The sequence below is a fragment of the Empidonax traillii genome, unplaced genomic scaffold, assembly GCF_003031625.1.
Source record: "Empidonax traillii isolate 1590-97213 ecotype Southwest subspecies unplaced genomic scaffold, ASM303162v1 scaffold256:size688067, whole genome shotgun sequence".
Taxonomy (NCBI): Eukaryota; Metazoa; Chordata; class Aves; order Passeriformes; family Tyrannidae; genus Empidonax; species Empidonax traillii.
Window position 1 is genome coordinate 263,519 of NW_020955449.1, and position 18,720 is coordinate 282,238.

The 18,720-nt window shown below is 46.8% G+C and overlaps 2 protein-coding genes across 3 annotated transcripts in view; one reads left to right on the forward strand and one right to left on the reverse strand.

The window, feature by feature from the left end:
* Positions 1 to 4,965, forward strand: part of SRSF7 (serine and arginine rich splicing factor 7) — a 6,979-nt gene extending 2,014 nt beyond the window's left edge. For both annotated transcript variants that reach the window (XR_003571809.1, XM_027889213.1), the window contains 6 exons: positions 290 to 364; positions 454 to 555; positions 885 to 938; positions 3,035 to 3,079; positions 3,690 to 3,725; positions 4,652 to 4,965. Coding sequence is in view for 1 of the 2 variants with exons in the window: in XM_027889213.1 (XP_027745014.1) it covers positions 290 to 364; positions 454 to 555; positions 885 to 938; positions 3,035 to 3,079; positions 3,690 to 3,725; positions 4,652 to 4,706 (367 nt within the window). In the remaining variant the exon portion in view is untranslated. The remainder of the gene's footprint in view (positions 1 to 289; positions 365 to 453; positions 556 to 884; positions 939 to 3,034; positions 3,080 to 3,689; positions 3,726 to 4,651) is intronic.
* GALM (galactose mutarotase) lies at positions 4,231 to 16,733 on the reverse strand. The gene is made up of 8 exons (XM_027889212.1): positions 16,386 to 16,733; positions 15,767 to 15,921; positions 12,755 to 12,961; positions 10,580 to 10,661; positions 8,805 to 8,946; positions 8,535 to 8,709; positions 7,930 to 8,041; positions 4,231 to 4,689 (listed from the first exon to the last, which is right to left on the reverse strand). Exons 1-7 carry the CDS (start codon positions 16,579 to 16,581, stop codon positions 7,964 to 7,966), a joined length of 1,035 nt encoding a protein of 344 aa, XP_027745013.1. The 5' UTR covers positions 16,582 to 16,733; the 3' UTR covers positions 4,231 to 4,689; positions 7,930 to 7,963.
* Positions 16,734 to 18,720: the final 1,987 nt, after the last annotated feature.

An 18,720-nucleotide genomic window follows, 5' to 3' on the forward strand; every position in this document is an offset into this window, starting at 1 on the left:
GATCTGCTAGACCTTGGGCCAAAGAGGGTCGACCTGCAAACTTGCAAGGTTTATTTTAAATACGCATTACAGTGTTTTCTATTCTAATGTAATTCTGCAAATGTAATTCAGCTTTTAACATTTTTCTAGGTAGTAAAAATGCTCAAGACGAGTAGGCCCAGAGAGTTTTTCCAAATGACAGATGCTAGTTCCTTAGTTGTCTGAAATGAGTTTTGACTTCAGCAGGGCCTCACATGCACTGGTTGCTGCAGCTGTTTGGTGATACCTGTTTTCTTTAACCTAAACCCAGGTCCCGGTCTAGATCGCGCTCGAGGTCCCGAGGAAGGAGGTATTCTCGGTCACGCAGTCGGAGCCGTGGTAGGAGGTGTGCTTCAGTTTGTCTTTTATTCCTGTTTTCTTGTTCTGGTTAGAAAAAGCTGCACTTGTACAACTCTTTAATTGATTTTTTGGCAGGTCCAGGTCAGCTTCCTATCGTAGGTCCCGGTCCGTTTCTCCTCGTAGGTCTAGGTCCGTGTCTCCCCGCCGGTCCCGATCGGGTTCTTTGAAGAGATCAAGGTAATTAGTAGAAATTTTTAAAATACTGTGTGCTTTACTTTTGTTGGAATTTTCTGATTTAATTAGGTTTTGGATAGCAGACTTCAAAAGGTGTTGAGCTCTAGAAGTCAGCTTCTTAAAAAGTTTCTGATAATCCTAAGCAAATTCACTGGCATGGTAATTCAGTGAGTTTTGGGACTTTACACAACAGCATCTCCCATAATGAATTTCTATGTGCAAAATGTAGCTTTTAAGTTCAAGATGTGACATTAATTTATGTAGCGCTGTAATTGTCGTCGCTTCTGGTTGAGTTGACTAATTTTTCATTGATCTTAATTTTTTTATTTCAGGTCTAGATCAAGATCCAGGTCTAGGTCAAGATCTGTTACGTGGCCCCGAAGCAGGTAAGATCTCTTCTGTGACTGCTGATACTTGGTAAGAGTTGCTTTAAAGTCTGTTTAGGCTCTCTAACAACTGTTAACTTTTTTTGAAAAAGTTGCATTTTCTCTGCACTAACTTAGATGTTTGTAGTTTTAAAAAGCAATGCAGAAGATTGTTCTTTCTCTTTTTATTGTTTTGCATGGCACTGTCATCCAGGTCTCTGTAGTCATCACAAGTACTGGTTTGATCGGGTTGCATTAACAGCTAACAGAGCAAACACTTATCTTAAAAGTTTATTTTTTTTTGCGTAGCACACACAAGATTGTAGATTCTTCCTATTATTTTTGCGAGAAATCAGGATGCCGTTTTGGTAGTGTATTAATGCATTAATGTATGCAGCCAGGCAAGTCCAGAAGGGCTTAGTAGTGCCCTGAGTGCTGCAGATGTAATTCCAACTCTGTTGAATAACAAAGTGTCTGTCTGCAGGAGCTGACTTTTATTTGAGATACACACCAATGAGAATTACTCTGTACCAATAAATGTGTCATAAGAGTAATGATCAAATTTTAGAGGAACACAAGATGTCATCTGTTCTCTTAAATTCTAGTTCATAGTAAGTAAATGCAGCTGGTGCTTCATGGAGCCCTGTCCAGGCAGTGTGCTTGACACGCTGGATGTGCTGGATGGACTGTCAGGAGAACAAGAGTAAATGGAAGTTCTGCTCTGGAGATGGTGCTGCTTATGCCCCCAGCCCATCCCCGTGCCTGCTGTCCTGGTTTGGTGGCTGCTCTTTGAAACAAGTAACATAATGGTTAACCATGAAGAAACATAGAAAAATAAAGGGAAGCTTTTAGCTGAAGGGAGAAGTGGAAAAGCCTAAAGCTGAAGGTGGCATTTTCTGAGAATGGAACAGCAAGCAATCACAGAATTTTTGAGGGAAAGGAGGTGAAGACCAGAAGATGGCTTAATTAAGAGCAGAAGCTCACACAGAATAATAAAGAGAGAAAAGCTCACACAGAAACTAATAAAGAGAGAAGGATGTTCCTCAAGGCAGTAGATCAGGTACATTTTTCTACCTGTTGAATCTTAATTCCAGTTGTTTCAACGTGACTTAATCATGGCTCATTCCCTGTTGGTGATGAGCAGAAAACAGCTACAGTCAGCAGATTCTCAAAAAACACCTTGATTTTACCACCATTGTTTTCTCTTTTTCATTACCAGGGTGGTTTTCTGCAGGGTAAAAAATACCTTTAGTGACATTTCTAGACTATTGTGTGACACTTTTCATTGTAAGTAGAAATTAGGTGACTGAGGCAGAGGAAGTTACAGATGTAAAAGTATAAAGAAGTGGCAAAATAATGGTGCTTAACTCTAGTGAAGTCACTGCTACACTTCACGAGGCAGTTGAAAGATGGTTTCTTTATAGAAGAGTCCACGGAATGTGTCACACCCAGAGAAAAGCTCTGGATTCATGAGGAGGACAGACTGAACAAGTACTTGATGTTTGCTGGTTTGACAGCATCACAACATACAACTGGAAGTTGTGGAAAACCTTGGAGGTGGAATATAGAACACTTCCTTTGGGGATCTAAAAGTTTCAGTTAGGCTTTCAGGCAGTATTAGTGTTTCTTATGGTGCAGCAGTCTTATCTCAAAGGCTGACATTTAGGACAGTTTTTTTCACAAGGATTAAGTTCAGACATTTCAAAAATATTTGAAGCAAGTGCATGTGTAAGTTGAACTTCACAGAGGAGAAAGATTCTTGAGGAATGCTCTGTCTGCAGCCAGTTTAACTGTAGTGGTCAAGCCTAATAAAACTTGCAAATTTAGAACATGACTTTTTTATTTATATATTGGTCAGGATTTGGGTTGTTCATGTATTCCTTCCACCTGCATCAGCAAACACTGGTCATCAGTCAGACACCAAAGTACAGAGCAACATGTGCAGCATCCATGTTTAAAGCTTTCCTCTGAAACTTGGCAGGCAAAGCCCTGGAAACTTGCAGGATTCTTTGTGCTCAGCATGATAGTTCTCATACGTTGAGTGTCACTCCTGATGTCTCAAACATGGGAACATGTGTGCTCTCAGCTTCCCTGCTGACTGTTCCTTTTTCTTGTAGGTCTAGGTCTCATGGCAGATCAAAGTCTGGCTCTCCGGCTAAGAGGTGAGCATGCACAGATAGAGCCTGCAGTAGTGTCTCAAATTCAGTGCTAGGTTTGCATGATTAACAGAGCCTGGTCCTTTAGAAAAAAAATCTCCCAACGTGAGCCCCCAGCTAATCTGTTTGTGATATGACAGAGATTATAAAATTTCCTCTGTAACTCTGGGACAGCTTCACAGACCTGTCCCTTTGTTTTCATTAACTATTTGTAGTTTCCAATATACTTCTAATTTTTTGTGGGTTTGTGCTCAGTTGTTATATTTTTCTATCCATAAGTAAAAGGGCTTGAGCTTTGTAAATGCTGTTGATAAAACATCAGGAATCTGTGATGATGTTTCTCTACTCGAAGCCTCACCTCAGTACTACCTACCCCTTGTTTTTCTGTTCTCTCTGCTCAAGACTGTTGCTTAAAATTAATCTCCCCGGTAAATGAATAGAGAGTCCCTGTCAAAGTAAAAGTTGATTTGAAAAATTTGCCATTGGAAAGACCTTCTGACTAGATCCCATATTAATTCCATTGCTTTCTGATACATGCACTTTTTTAAAATATAAAAGTTTTGAATATAAAAGTACTTGATCTTTAAGCTGCATTGCTGATATTCTGTTTTGACAGTCGGTCAAAGTCCCGATCACCATCTCCAAAGAGAAGGTATGTTGATCTCCCTACTAATAACATAAACTCCAGAACTGGCATTTTAGTATCTGCATTGATTTCTGCTGAGGAGTTTAACTGCTGCTTGTAGGAAAATACTGGAAACGTATTTTCCTGAGATCTCTGACAGAAATAATGTTGTGATTTTGGCTTTCTATATGGCAATATGTACACATGGTAGTAATTCCTCAGGGTACTGGTTATGTAGCAGTGTTACGTCCCATCTTTGTTTGCTCCCCTGTTCCTTTCAGTTCACTAACAGTGTGATTGCATAAAGACTGATGAGCTTAAAACACAGAATAAATGTGGAAATCAGCTTTCAGTCTCATTATAAGCTACATGGAGGTTGGGGAAGGTGGAGTAACCCGGCAGAGCAGTCAGGAATGGAAGAGCAAGCCTGAGACTTTTACTGCTGATTATTTGTTCTATCCCAATAAGTCAGTAAATAGTTTTCTCCCTGTGTGTATGCATTATGTGTAGTGACAAAACCAGCAGCATTTTTTCTCTAATTTTATTTCTTTAATAGTTCATTTTTACAACTTCAGTGTCAAACAATCACAAGGGCATGCATATGTGCTCACAAATGCTGAATGATCACAATGGTTTTTGACAAGCTGCTGTTTCAGAACAGTGAAAGGGTATCTTACCTTTCTGAAGGTCACTATTAGTAATTAGATAGCCTTACAGTAATCACATTTAAATTGTATTATAAAAATAACAGGAAAGAAATGCAAAAATTCAAAAGAAAAAAAAGTATTAAGTCTAAGTCATCAACATATTACTGTTGTCCATACTGATTGGTTATCTTATTAAAAAAGTGCTTAAAGGGTGCCAGAGTCTAGGTGTCCTCCTGTTGCTTTTTCCTGTATTTGTGAATCCCAAAGGACTGCTGAAATGTTAATTGTGGATTCTTTTCCTTTCAGCCACTCACCATCAGGAAGCCCGCAACGAAGTGCAAGTCCTGAAAGAATGGATTAAAGTTATGAATTTAATCTTTTAGGAAGAAAGTTATTTTGCTTACATTATTATAAGGGATTTTGTGGTGTCTTTGTAAATGTAAGAATGTAGATAGAAGAGTATATCAACTAAAATTTGGCATGATCTGGGTCTTCTGAGTTAGTCACACCAATAGACTAGCACAGGTCTCTTTTTATTGTATGAAATAACTTCCTGTGATATGAAAATGTGGGACTTTTTTATTGGCACATTGAAATAAAATGTGTATTTTTAACTAAAACCTCTCTGTAGTAACCCTGCTGCTTCTGTTAACATTTGGGTAATTTTAGCTGTGTGCCATGTAATGTGGATGAAAAATGTCTAAAATGGGAATGACTAACACTGGTCAGTGTCTTCTCAAGACAGCCACTTTCACATCTAGTGTTGAATGGTCTTCAGTGAGAGGATCGGTTCCTGCCTTCTTTGAAGTGGATAAAATCCATGTCTGTTTGCGCAGATGGATAAAAATTGGCATATGACCTTTTCATTCCTTGATGATTATTTAGTGGGCATTCCTTTTTTTCCCTGATTTGCTCACTCTGCAAAGCTTATTCCCTGGTGTTTGGTGATACCAGATGCTTAAAAATTTAAGGATAAACTTTAAGCAGATAACATCTGCAGAAACCTCTAAAGGTAACAGAAAGCCGTAATAAGTTATTAGTTATTTCTTAGGCTATTAATATAAAGAAAACTTCTTATAGTATCTCAATGCGGGTTTTCCTTTTTTGATGGAAGACATAAGGTCTTCTGACCTACTTTCTGAAGGACCTTATGAAAATGTGTTTGAGAGGTGAAAGAAAGCTGTTACCAGTCTTTCTGCAGCTCACTCGAACTCTTCTCCTTTAAGATTCTCACAACTGACCTTAGGAGTTCTAATCTTCTTCACAGAAACTGGTATGTTTTTAAAGCAGCCTCCGTATCCTGGAGATGGTTTTGTTGAATTATGCTAATTCCTTACAGCAGATGTACAGCCTGCAGGACTAATTATTTGTGTATAGGTGTGTCAAACTCTGTCCTCATTCTGTATAAAAAATTGTATGATAAGGCATTTTGTTGACACAGATCACAGCAAAAGACTGGAAACAATGTTAGACTGTGAACAAACAAACTGGTAGGCAGAGGGGAGAAAAGCAAACTTTTTTCTTGCTAGGATGGGATATCTAGCAGAAATAAAGGCCAGTTTCAGCAGTAAATAAGCACTGAAATGGAAAGCAAGGCCTGTTTGGGTTTCTAATGAAATCTCTTATGGCACTTTGATTCCAATGTGTAAACCACAGCAGAGCAGCTCACATGGAAACAAAGTTACAAGATGGGTCACACCTTGAGTAACCCTTGGTTTTCAAGAACCAGGTTTACTGTTAACATGGAGCTTTTCCAGTGTGAGTCAACAGTCCAGATTCTGAGTGTACTGACCTGCTGCAGCATCATCTGGCCCTTGTGCCTGGTCCTCACTGCTATGGTGCTTCCTGTGCCTGGATCCTCCCTGCTGCCCACGATGGGTGTTGGTGTTCCCTGTGCTGGGTGCAATGATCAGTGTTCCTGATCAGTGTTCCTGCAATACCCGTTAAATTCCGTTGTTGCTGCAGTGGGAGAGCAGGGGGTGGCACCAATATTACCCCGCAGTGATTCAGCCCAAATGTTCAAAGCCTGTGGTACGTGTTTGGAATATTTACTGGTTGTGCATTGCCTGCCCGGTTTATGGTGTGCCTGGTCAGAGGCACACGTATGCCACTGCTCTGGAATTTGATCACCTTTTCTTTTCTGTACTCCTACGGCAAACCTACTCCACAATAAACCTGCAGACTGACATGACAGCTATGCTGGTACCTGTTTTTCAGTACCCAGAGACACCGTGGAAGACTGAGCTGAGGAGCCCAGGGTTTCTGTAGGGGGTTGGGGTTCCTCTAAACCTAGGTGTAGCAGCAAGAGCGAGCAAGGAGGCAGGGCTGTGCTGGCAGGGATGGCCACTGCGAAGGACAGCAAGCACTTCAAGGTGCAGAGAGGGAGCAGTGACAAAGCTGACATCTGCTTCTGTGCAACTGTGGTGTCCAAAATTGAGGGTGGCCGTGCTGCCTCCCTTAGCTCATCATCATCCTTGGAGGCTGTGCAGCTCAAGCTCTCACCTGAGTTTAGGAGGATTTCACCATAAATTCCATACAGTGTGAGTAATTGGAAAAGATTCCCTGAGAGGTGTGTTGTGTGATGGCTACTGCTGTGACCCTGGGCCCTGCGCCTCTGGACACCCTCTGCAACCCCACACAGCCTGGGTCACGGGCAAGGGGACATGTATCCAAGGTCTCTGGTGCGATGGGCAAACTCCACTCTCATAATGGGGTTCTCCTGTTTTGCAATCTGGCATTCCCTGCTAGTGGGCTTTGCTCTCCAAGTGGGTGCCTGGCCCAAGAACTGTCTACCTCTTTCCCTGGGAAGAGGGCTGTCAGCTACGTAATATAATGGTACAGCCATCCCCTGGCTTATGCTAATTTTTTAGGAAACCTCAGAAACATGGAGGTTTTCATCAGACAGACCCCTGTTGCAGGGGTTTTGAGATTACATATTTCATGTGGAAACACAACATTAAGATGATGGTTTTCCTCCTGCAGTTGTATATTCAGGACTAAATGGATGTGCCTGCTTCACTTCAGCAGCCAAGGCATCTTCCATACTATGCTCTTGTGCAGCTCTTGCTGGCTTTGAAACAGGAGTTGAACCAGAGGATCCAGGGCAGCCAGGTGGGATAATCCCAGCACACCGTCTTCCACAAAGCTATTCTGCATAAGCACTGGGCACTGTGTAAAGACAGCAGCAGCCAGCACAGCTCAGAGCACTTAGCTGGAAATAGCAGATGTTGTAATGAACAACCACAACTGCATCAGCCTTCCCACATGCTCTGCATGAATATCACAGAATATACCTGCTGTAGTTGGAGCTGAAGACGTACCATATCCCTAAACAAGGTGTCTTCAGTGCATTTTTTACTGCAAAACAAAACCTAGTGCCCAGGGTGACGCTACACAGAGTGTGAGAGCTTTGCACAGAACAGATAGAAGCAGAGGTGGTGACAGGAGTCAAAGCCAGCAGAAACCACGGGTGAAAACCACAAGAGGAAATAAAATGCTCCCAAGCGGGATCATCATCCAGGGTAGTTGGAGAGCTCTGTTCGGCACCTGGCAGGGTTTCTGGCTAAGCTGCTGGAGGCGCTTACCCCCCTCACTGGTAGGAGTCAGCAGTCCTTCTCCTCAAGCAGTGTTGAACACGAGCCAAGTGGTGGAGTTGTATTCCTCACCTGGATGGAGCAGGACATTGGGGAAGTGGGGCTGGGGAGAGACGGCAGCACATCAGTGACTGAATGAATTCTGTGGAACCACAAAGGCTTATGAAAGCACAGCTGCATCCCTTTGGCCTTCCCAGGGCATCATCCTACAGCTCCCCCCAGCCATTTCCAGCAGCAGTGTGTAACCCCCTATCATTTGCCGTCTGGCTGAGTGGGCGAGTCCTCCCACTGGTTGAATTCAGGTCATAAGGAATAATTCAGATTTATGAGGACGTGGCAAGGCCCCGGTAGGGTCTTCTGCTCTAGACTCCATGCTTTGGGAAGCTGGGCTGCACAGGGCTAGTCCCTGCTGTGCTGACTGATCCCTCTCTGAGGCCACAGTATGCTGTGACCTGTGCCTGCTTCTGTTCTGGTGTCTACAAAGCCTCTCCAAGACTGTTTATATATTTAATGCCCCAGAGACATGGAGGGTGGTGAGGGTATGGGCCCCTGCCACAGGACCCAAGCAGCCCCTGTGGAGGGAACAGACAGTTCACCTTGTTGACGGCGTCGGGCCAGTTCTGGGTTTCCAGGCAGAAAGCCGAGTGCTTGGGGTATGTGTTGCCACCTTTGCCCTTCAGGGAGCCATCAAGGTTGTTCCCGGTGTAAAACTGGATGCCAGGCTGGGTGGTGTGAACCTCCATGGTCCTGCCGGTGGGTGGGTGGCGAACCCTGGGGAAATGCCAGTGGAAGATGCCAAGGGACTGGCTGAACAGGCACCCCACAGCTCTAGGGGTTGAGGACCCCTTGCCAAGGTCCCAGCCTACCTGGCTACAAGGTGTGGAGACTGCACCTCCTGCAGGCAAAAGTTGTGGTCAAAGCCATCCAGGTGAAACTTCTGCAAGTGCTTTCCCAGCTCCACAGGCTGCCGGAGATCAAATCCAGTGCCCTGCACGGTGGCCACCTCCCCTAAGCAAGGAGAACAACAGCGTCAGCCACTCCTCCACACACCAGCAAACCTCTGTGGGGCTGGTTCCAGGACAGGATTGAGAACCGTTGGTTTGATTAGCCGAGGGGTTTTAGCCATTTGTGATCCTTGTCTCGGTGCAGTGTCCTGCTTCAAGCAAGCTCCCCTTGTGGCCACTGTGACTTGGGCTGGGATATCACTTACCTTGTCCCCCAGCACAGCTGGCAGCCCCTGGGGTGCTGCTGTCCTTAGCAGGGATAAAGCACAGATAAGGAGCAAGAAAACACAAGGGAGGTTTGTATTTGTAACTGTACGAGCTAATATAAACCCTAAACTTCTTGTATATTAATGTTTTTGTATGCATAATATTTACCTACAGACACTATCTATCTCTGTATAAAGAAATTATTCCTTCCAGATCTCTGAATAAACACCTCTGAGGTGGCCATGAAGGTGATCCACCTATGGGATGATGAATATGGGATCAGTGGTCCCCTTCTGCCTCAGGGCATTGTTTCAGGAAAATGGTTAAAGACCACAAACCCAGCATTTTCTCTTGTCTTTTTTAAAGCCTGCTGTGGGAATCAAGTCCTGTGAAGCAAGAACAGCCCTAAGACATAGTAAACAGTGCAAAACACAGTCACACCAACCCAAAGGCAACGGGTTTGGCATAGGAAAAAAGGGGAAGACAAAAGGAAGGGATGTTTTCCTAAAGTCACATTTTTTTCTATTCCTCTCTAAAGAGAGAGGTTTCCAAAGGTCAGTAGGCAGGTGCCAGCATTGGGGATGGTGGTGTGGGGACATCCCAGCCCTGTTGCAGGCCCCATGAGCTGTGCTCTGCTCACTGCAGCCATGCATACAGCTTGGCTGTGGCTCTGCACCAAGTATACCCTGCAAACCTCGGGAAGCATCAGTCTGCACTTGACAGCAGCACGTTTCTGTGGCTCCTGACCCTGTCTAAAAGGAACACAGTTACTCAATTCAGCCATGAGGTGGAAAAACACTTTGGGAAAAAATGAAACCATTCTGATTCAGTTACATAAAATACAGCAGCCATTGCATGCCAAGGCTCTGTCTTTAACACTTGCATAAACCTTGTCTTCACCCCAGGACTAAGATTACACACAGAAGAGGGAACTGCAAAAAGCAGAGGTAGCAAACTGGCTACAACTATGATGTGAAACATCTCTGTGGTGAAAGAAGCAGGGAGAAACAGGGCAGTGGTTTTGGCATGGCCTCAAGCTTTTCCTCTGCTTGTGCACAGGCATGACATGCAAAGCTGAGCAAAAGCCACATGAACCAGGGAATCCACTCCTCCAGGTGTCCCAGGTAGCTTGTCTTCTGTACGGACCCATGTTGCAGTCTCACATCACACATGCCTCTGGCCCCATTTCCTGCTCCTCCTGCCTGCACCCCCGAGGCAGACCTGGCCTCCAGGTCTGGGGCTGGTGATGTAATCAGGACCTGGCTCTGCCCATTCTGCTCAGGAGCAGTGGGACTGTGCCCTTGGATGAGGGCCCCTGGGATCCCCTTGGTGCTGGTGTGTCCCCCTTGCTGGGCAGTGCTGCTCCCAGCACCAAAATACTCCTCTGACAAACCGCTCTCCCCATGTGCCACACGTGCCGCACCACCCACCAGTAGGGATCTTGGTGTCATCCACAGGCAGGTAGGAATCTGCTTCAATGGAGATCTCGTGGTCATAGACATCCGGGGAGCCCTGCAGGAGGATGGGAAATGCTGGGATTCCTGCTGCAGCCCTTCCACTGCTCAAGCAGCCCTAAGCTCACATGGGAACTTATTATCCACAGTGGTGCTACAGCTGATCTGGTAGTGCCTATGGGGCCTCCTGGCCATCATCCTACCCTGGGCAAAGGTACTGGCACAGGCTAAAACCTTCATGGGCCCTAAGAACTGTAAATCCCACAGGGCTTGTACCTCACCAAGCAGTACCACACTGAAGACTGACTATCCAGCAAAGGGGGAAGGAAGCAAGCAGGGGGGAATGCAACCCATCCTCCTGGCTCATCTCCAGCACTGCAGCAGGGGTGAGCTCCTCCTCCTCTTCCACAGCCTCGAGAATGCTGGCAGGGAACCTGCTGGGCTAGAAGGGAAGCAGGATCAAAGCTGAGCCTTCAGGTCACTATCTAATCTGAGGAGCAATTTCATGCCTAAAGGTCTCTTGTTCCTCTGGAACACGCCTGAGCTGCACACTGGAGGTGTTGGTATTACTGTACCTCTGGCAGTACAAGCAGAGGGTACACTAACAACTGCACAGCCATTATCAGCAGCAGCCTGAGCAGAGCTCCTGCACAGAGGAGCTGGCTTGTCTCTCACTAACACTTTTAAGTGTCTTTGTCTCACATCCAAGCGTGACTGCATTATACTATTCTATTACTCTGCCCAGCAACATTTTATTTCTCAGATCCTATTCCTCCTCAGTTATAAACAGGGTGAGACTAAAACACTGCTGCAGTTAACTGCCTGTTTGGATGACAGGACCCAGAACAGAGTGTGAGAGCCCACTGCACGAGGCTACTGCAACCTTGCTACTCTGCAACTTGGCTATCTCACATCCCCTTTTCATGATGTTTCTCCTCCCCATTTTGACATGGGTATTTCAGTGCTGGCACTAGAGGCTCCAAACTCAATTGCACCACCCTGTAGTGGACTGATTACAAGATGGAGTCTGATTACAAGATGGAGTCCGCTTCGTCATTGTCTCGAGCATGGAGTTAAAATGCCTTGATGCCACAGCCAGGCTGCTGCAGGAGCTGAGCTACTTGCAAAAGCTCCAGGAGGCACCTAGCAAGCCAGCAGAGGCAGGCAGATGAGCAAAAAAGATAAAAAGTTGTTACAATCAAAAAAACGCGGGAAGGACTTACTCTCCCAAATAGGGTAGGCCAGGCAGATCTTGCTTGAGAGTGGGGAACCAGCCAATGGGCACTCCGGGCCCATCTTAGTAGCAGATGACCTTCCCTCGGATACTGGTGAAGTGGCCAATGGGCGTAACGGGGCTACCACGGCGAGAGTATTTAAGGCCGTGCCTGGAGACTGCTGGGGGGGATGTTTGAGGAGTGCTGTGGGAGCTGCTGCCACTCTGTTACCCTGCTGGTTCCTCAGAGTATACAAGGTGACCAGGGAAGAAACCCAGCAGAGATCTACTAGCTTGCAAGCCAGCAGAACTTCCGTGGTGGTGGTAACTCCTGTCCTGTGCTTTTAACAGCTACCCTTAGCTTTTCCTACTTTTTTATCTTCCTTCTTTCTCTCTGCTCTCTTGTGTTACAAAATAAAGTTGAACTATTGTTTTGAGATCCATCATCTGGCCTCATTTGTGCCTTAAATCTTACTTATGAGAATGTTTTAGAACCTGGCTCCCCTCTGCATCTAAGCGGATTGGAAGCACACACCCATGCAAGGGTTCAGCACGTTATCTCACAAGTGCCAACAGAATACAGCTAAGAAATGTCAGCCCAGCATTAGGGCACAGCAGGGTACCTCTTCTGTAATCTTCCCAAGGGACCAGGAGAGACTGAAGCTCCCCAGTTACACACAAAAGGAGAACTAATATTCAAGAACCACTGAGACAACATGTCCTCATCTGAGGTCTGTGTAATTCTGTCCTGTCCCTGCATGCAGCCCACAATGCATAGAGACAACCCCCACTGCTGTGTCCCCAAAAACATGCTGTGTCCCCAGACCAGCATGTTGGTCCCAGCGATCCCCTGGGAAGCTCATGGATCATCCCACGGGTTCCCAGGCTTTCTTCCCTTGCACGGTGTCTCTCTACAGAGTTCATCTCCCCACGTTTACCTGCCCTGCGAGGTTGAAGTATGCGTGGTTTGTCAGGCTGATGGGTGTTGTCTTGCTGGTCTGGGCTCGATAGTTGATGGCCAGCTGCCTGCCACTAAGGGTATAGGTCACCCAGACTTTCAGGTCTCCAGGATACCCTTCCTCAAGGTCAGGGCTGAGCCGGAAGAAGCGGACGCCATCCGGGAGTACCTGGGGGCTCCAGAGAACCTGCAAAGAGCATGATATTGGTGGGACAGTGATGGGAAACATGGTATCCTTCTCTGCTGCCACAGCCTGGGCTAAACCCGGGGACAGAAGGCACTCAAGGGATGCTGCACTGAAACAAAGGCTTTTTCACTCACTTTTCCTGCTCTTACTCCTAGAAGGGGAAAAAGAAAAAAAAAAGACCAATCATTCTTTTTCTCCCTATGAAGGACTTTTTTTTTTTTCTCGTTGAAAAAAAAAAAAGAAAAAAGGAAGAAAACACAAGCACCAGCCTGCTCTTGGTCAGCCAGGACCAGCATCAGGGAACAAGTTTTCCAGTGAGCAGCCAAATAAACAAGGCAGTTTGGCAGCCTCATGGCAGTCTGTTCCAACCTGCATTACTCCATGTATAAGATAGTCCACACATTTGATTTTTGCCCTGCAGCTGGACTTATTCCCCCTTCCATGGATCTGCTGATGTACAACATCACTTCAACGAGCTGCCACCCTTCCCTCTGCTCACTAGGCTCTGGCTTCTAGGACAATGTAAGTACACACTGGGAGCTCCTGCTCAGGGGCTGGGGTTGGGTTAAATAGTACCAGATGTATTGCCAGACACATCCACAGGTCTCTCTCCAGAGAGCTGGCACCTCTCCCATTCTTGCCCCTGCCACAGACCAGGGCTCTGCTTGAAGTCAAACATGCCAGCAAGTGAACCAAGGCAGCTCACCATACACAGATGCCCAGACAGGCTGTTTGACCCTGGCCTCATGCTAAGCACGGATGTGTGATAAGAGGTGAGGTGTCTGGGCTCTGAAGTTTTGCATCTACCTAAGGAATAGTTACTGTCTAATCAAAGACGACAGATTTAGGAATGGGGGCCAGATAACGCTTTTGAGATGATCTTTCTCATGTCCTATCCAGAAATCACAAACACGGGGCACCGTCAAAAGCCAGCATTTTCACCAAACATAGGAACTGAGGATGTCAAATATATCAGATTGCATAGCAGGTCCTCCTGCACAGAGTGCAGGTCAGCTGCAGCTCCAACTGCTCTACAGATGCTACGATTTCAAATATGAGTTTCTATTTAAGTTCTTCAAAGAAAAAACTACTGAAGTTCAGGAAGCATACAGGTATCATTATTTTTTTTAAGCTAAGAGGGTTATTTTCTAAAGTCCCCCAGCAGTGTGGTCACGTACTGCTGCCATGCAAGCACAGCTGCAAGACACTCATCAGACCACACACTGACTGCAGCACTCAGATCAGCAAGATCAGGAAACACTGACAAGATGATCGAGACAGTCACAGTCAAATGCCGGTGTGTCTTGTTTGTGTTTCAGGATTATCTCTGAACAGTGATCACTTCCTAGCTGGAGGAGGTCTTGAGCAGGTGCCCATGTGTGCCCTGTGGGCCAGAGGACACACAGCTCTGGCTGAGGGATGTCACTGCCTTGTCCCCAACAAGCTGGTGTGCCTTCCGCAACCAAGGGGAAGACACCACATCCCCCACCTGCAGAAGACAGCTCGGAAGCCTCAGGTGCAAAGGAGTGCACATTTTCAGCTTCAGATCACAGGAGTCAGAGTGTATAAAGAAACCTTAAAGCAAATTGTCCTCTTTGGGGTACAACAGCCCAGGCACCCCGGTACTCCCATTTTTCTGAGGTTGCTGAGGAGCATTTCATCCCAAGCTGATGCCAGCTCACACTGTACTGCCTAGAAGTGATTTTTTTTTATAGACACTCTGACTTTTGTCCCATTGGCCTGGACGTCCTTTCATGAAATAAAACATTAACCCAGGAAAGCAGCTGCACCAGCACATTCACGTGTTCCTCTGGGGAAATGGTGGATCAGCTACCTGCTCGTCACAAACACATTTGATCTGACAAAGCCCAGGAAAGCAGAGACTTCTGAGCCTGCTCTGCAGTGAAGCTGGGTTATCAGCAAGGCTTTCAAGAGAAGAAATGCTCTGTTGCTGTTACCATCCGTAGTGCAGGGACATTATCTGACTTCAGCAACAGCTCTTGGGAGAAGATGAAAAAGGCTGAGTGCCCTGAAGCCAGGGAAAGGTTATTTTAAATCACGAGTTCGCAGGGGAGGGCTGGGAAGGAGATACAGTGGTCCTGGATCCTGGGATTTCAGGCCTGATCTAGTTCCCCACTGCTGAGTCAGAGTGAGAGCCAGGGGGCACGGAAGGGTGCATGCAATGACTGCACTGAATCTGCAGCACTATCCTGCTCTCCCCTTACTTGGAAGTGCTGTTACAAGCAAGCAGCAACGACAGTTTCTGCAAACTCAGGTCCTTCTGACTCTGGGAGGAGCTATGGGCAGGTACCAGCCTCTAAACTCCTGTGTGGACCCCTGTTCCCCAGGACACTTTCTTTGGGCACTGGCACAACTACAGTACACACTCCAGGGTGGTACAGCTGGCACCTGGGGAGCCTCCATTGCACTTGAGATTGGTCCTCACCTTTGTGTCCCAAGCCAGACTCCACAGGAGCAGCACCTTGCCCAGGACAACCCTGTCAGAACTGGGCTCATGAGGCCTCAGGCTGCAGTCACACAGAGGAAGCACAGCACCCCTCAGCACAGCATCAAGGAAGACACAAAGAAGCCCTGCAAACTCAGGCAAAGACAAGCCAACCCAGCAGCTCACAAGATCTGTCTCACTTCCCTCCATTCCTGCACTCACAGCACTTTCTGAGCTGATTCAACTCAATAACCACTAGAAAATACTACAGGGTTGGAAGGGAAGACATCATACCCTCTTGCCACAACCCCACAGGCTGTGTGCTGGGAGGACACTAGGACTGCCAGCCTGATTTTCACCTTGTCAAATCCCTTGGCTCCTCCGTGCAGGCTGTTGGGCCCATTGTTGAGGAAAAGCTGATACTCCTTCCCGTCCAAGGTGAACCTCCCCTTTGCAATTCTGTTGGCAACTCGCCCAACGACAGCACCGAAGTAGGGGTGCTTCTTTGTGTAACCTGTCCAGAAAAACAGCACAAGGTTAAACAGAAGGACTGGGACAAGACAGGTGGTCTCCAGGTGTGCTTATGGACTCAGAGGTCTCTCTCTCTGTTTCCCTCCAGGACTAAATACATGATTGCAGTTCCAGTGTTTCACAGGACACACAGCTCACTATTGATTAAAATAGCTTGATGGGATCTTGTATTCTTTGCACATTTGCAGAAAAGGGCTCTTGCAGTTAAGGTGTGACTCAGAGGTGCCCCAACAGAAGGGAACACTGCAAGATGGAGCCACCAGTGTCCCACTTCCACATCCACCACATCCTGCCAGGAAAGGCAGCAGGAAGTGTATCTGTTCAGCCCGTGATTTGGAGGGGACCCAAATCACGGGCAAGAAGATGATCACGCTGTAAACGCTGGTTAAATTGTTAAAATGCCTGATTGTGGGGGGTTCATTTTTTAAGAAACGGATTTAGACCCACCTTCCAAAGTGTCAAATCCTAGGACAACATCTGAAAACTTCCCATCCCTGTCTTTAGTCTCCAGAGCGGTGATGATGCACCCTAGGGACAGGATCTCCACTTTCACGCTGTCCGACTCTAAGACGAACTTCTCCACCTCTCCGCCTCCCTGCTCCGCGGGCATCCGCCCGAACGCCTCTCTCCGCACCGTAGTCATCGCTCCCCAAGCGCCGGCACCGACCCTTCCGGGGAGCAGCAGCGCTGCCCGGGAAGGACGCCCGTGAGGAGGAAGAAACAATGGCGGCCGGGATGGACGCACACAAGGCTCCAAAGGGCGGCTAGAACACCGGCCCGGCCGCCTGCCGGTGCGGGGAGGAGCCGCGCCGCGCCCGGTGGAGGGAGCGCCGGGCACCCTGGGCTGGCTCCGAGGGGCAGCAGGCGCTGGGTCCGGGCGGCGGGAGGTGGCCGAGGGGAGCGGGAAGGATGTGGAAAGCAGGGAGCGAGGCTGCGGCGCTCAGGCGGGCGCTGCTAAGCCGGGCACTGCAACCGCCAGCTCGCAAGTCCGGGGGACAGAACATCGCCGCTACCCTCTCCTGTCCCCCACTTGCATCACTCCGACACGACTTTCGTGGCCCTTGAAAAGCCTGACTCCACAAAATGCTGTTTTCTCCCTTTGTCCTCCCCCCCACATAGCCTCTCCACAAGAGGCACAAGGGCAGTTCCTGCTGAGGGAGCTGTATTCAGGCTCGATGGCCAGGGTGTTGTTATTCTCCAAGTTGTGGCTCTGACACAGACTCCATTAAAAATCATCATCTTTTGAAATACTGACCTCCAGCCTTCGCAGACAATTTCAGTCTGCAGGGAAAACCCAGGCAACATGTAATTAATGCATGTGACTATTTTTGACCTCTCTTGGCAAGGCTCAACTGCAACCTCACTACAATTTGATATGGTTGTATTTCTATGAGAGCTCATTTTCAGAACTTGTTGAAAGAACCAATAGTTCCTAGAACTGCCACCAAAAAGCCTCAGTCAATTAACCAGTGGTTGCTAAATATTAATTTCCAACACAACCATCATCTTTTGACAAGACAAACTACAAATTCCAAGCCAACACAGAAACAAAACCTCCCACCCGAAACTGAGCAGAGATGGTTTGGAAACCTGCACTTCTTTGTTAGTGATGGCCTCATAGTTGCTATGTAACACAAATGCCTGTTCCTGTGTTTCCTTCTGCACCTTCACAACCCGTGCTCTCTACTCAAAACCAACATTGCAAGTAAACATGCTTTTTACTGCTCACCTATACCGCCTCCCATTTGAGACATGACAGGGAGCAGCACAAACCTTGGAGCGAGGAAGGCTTCTGATGGATGGAAGAGAGGACAACCTCATTTATAACTAATTCATGTGTTTTCATATATGTTTTCACATGCAGAGTGTTCCCAGAATCTCACTCCTTAGCACCTTGACTCCCTCAACACCTCTCTCTTAATGTGCTTCTCCAGCCATAGGAAGCATTTCTGCCTTGCAAAGACCGGATTTCATTAACCTGTGGGTTTTTTTAACATGACAGGAGTTACCATTTTGATTTACTTCTCTGATTTGCAGCAGAGAAGGTCTAGATCAAACTCTTTGTCTGATGTAATAGTCATGAACACCCTGATTTTCTCACCTACCTTCACAGACGCAAGACCACTCAAGCCCCAGTGACATCTAAGGCTGTTCAAGTGCAAAAGCAATACCGCAGACAAATCTGTTCATGAACTAGCCACTCAATTTTCAAGCTAGCAGATAAACTAGAAAAGAAACCAGCTTGCACAAGCTTGAATCTTGCACAAAACAGTAAAAAGCAATGTCAGCTTCAGAATATGAGCAAGGTATTCCAAGAGTCCTGTTTCATGATCTTGAGGATTTCTATTTTTAAGGAAGAGTTTGTTTTGGGCCTTATTCACTGTGGCACTGAGATTTGCTTACAGTGATGGTCAAATGCAAGTTCCTTGCCTTTTTTATCTTCTTTCTTCGCAGAATAAAACTGTAGTATTGGGCCTGGATGCACCTGGCATTGGCAGCAGGGCACTTCCACAGCTGGTGAGTGTTCAGAAGAGCTTGCTGTTCATCTCTGACACTTTGGTTTCACTTCTCTGCCATGCAGCTCGGCATGAGCAGCTGAGCAGTGCAGTAGCTCTCTACTCTGTATCTTCCCTTGCTCTCACTGAAAAGGCACTGCAGCAGCCTTTTCTGACCCAAACCACAAAATGTTTGTGAGGAACAAGGATTTATCTGCTCTATTGCAGCCAGTGACTCTGCAGGAATAGCAGAGCTGTGGCATGAAGGCAGGTTACATGCTGCCCAG

Excerpts from the sequence above, each read along its gene's own strand:
- GALM (XM_027889212.1), bottom strand. The coding sequence starts at position 16,581 with ATGACTACGGTGCGGAGAGAGGCGTTCGGGCGGATGCCCGCGGAGCAG. Across the intron at positions 12,962-15,766 it reads GAGCCAAGGGATTTGACAAG|GTTCTCTGGAGCCCCCAGGT; the intron begins GTGAAAATCAGG and ends TGCTCTTTGCAG. Across the intron at positions 8,710-8,804 it reads TCTCCACACCTTGTAGCCAG|GGTTCGCCACCCACCCACCG; the intron begins GTAGGCTGGGAC and ends GCATTTCCCCAG.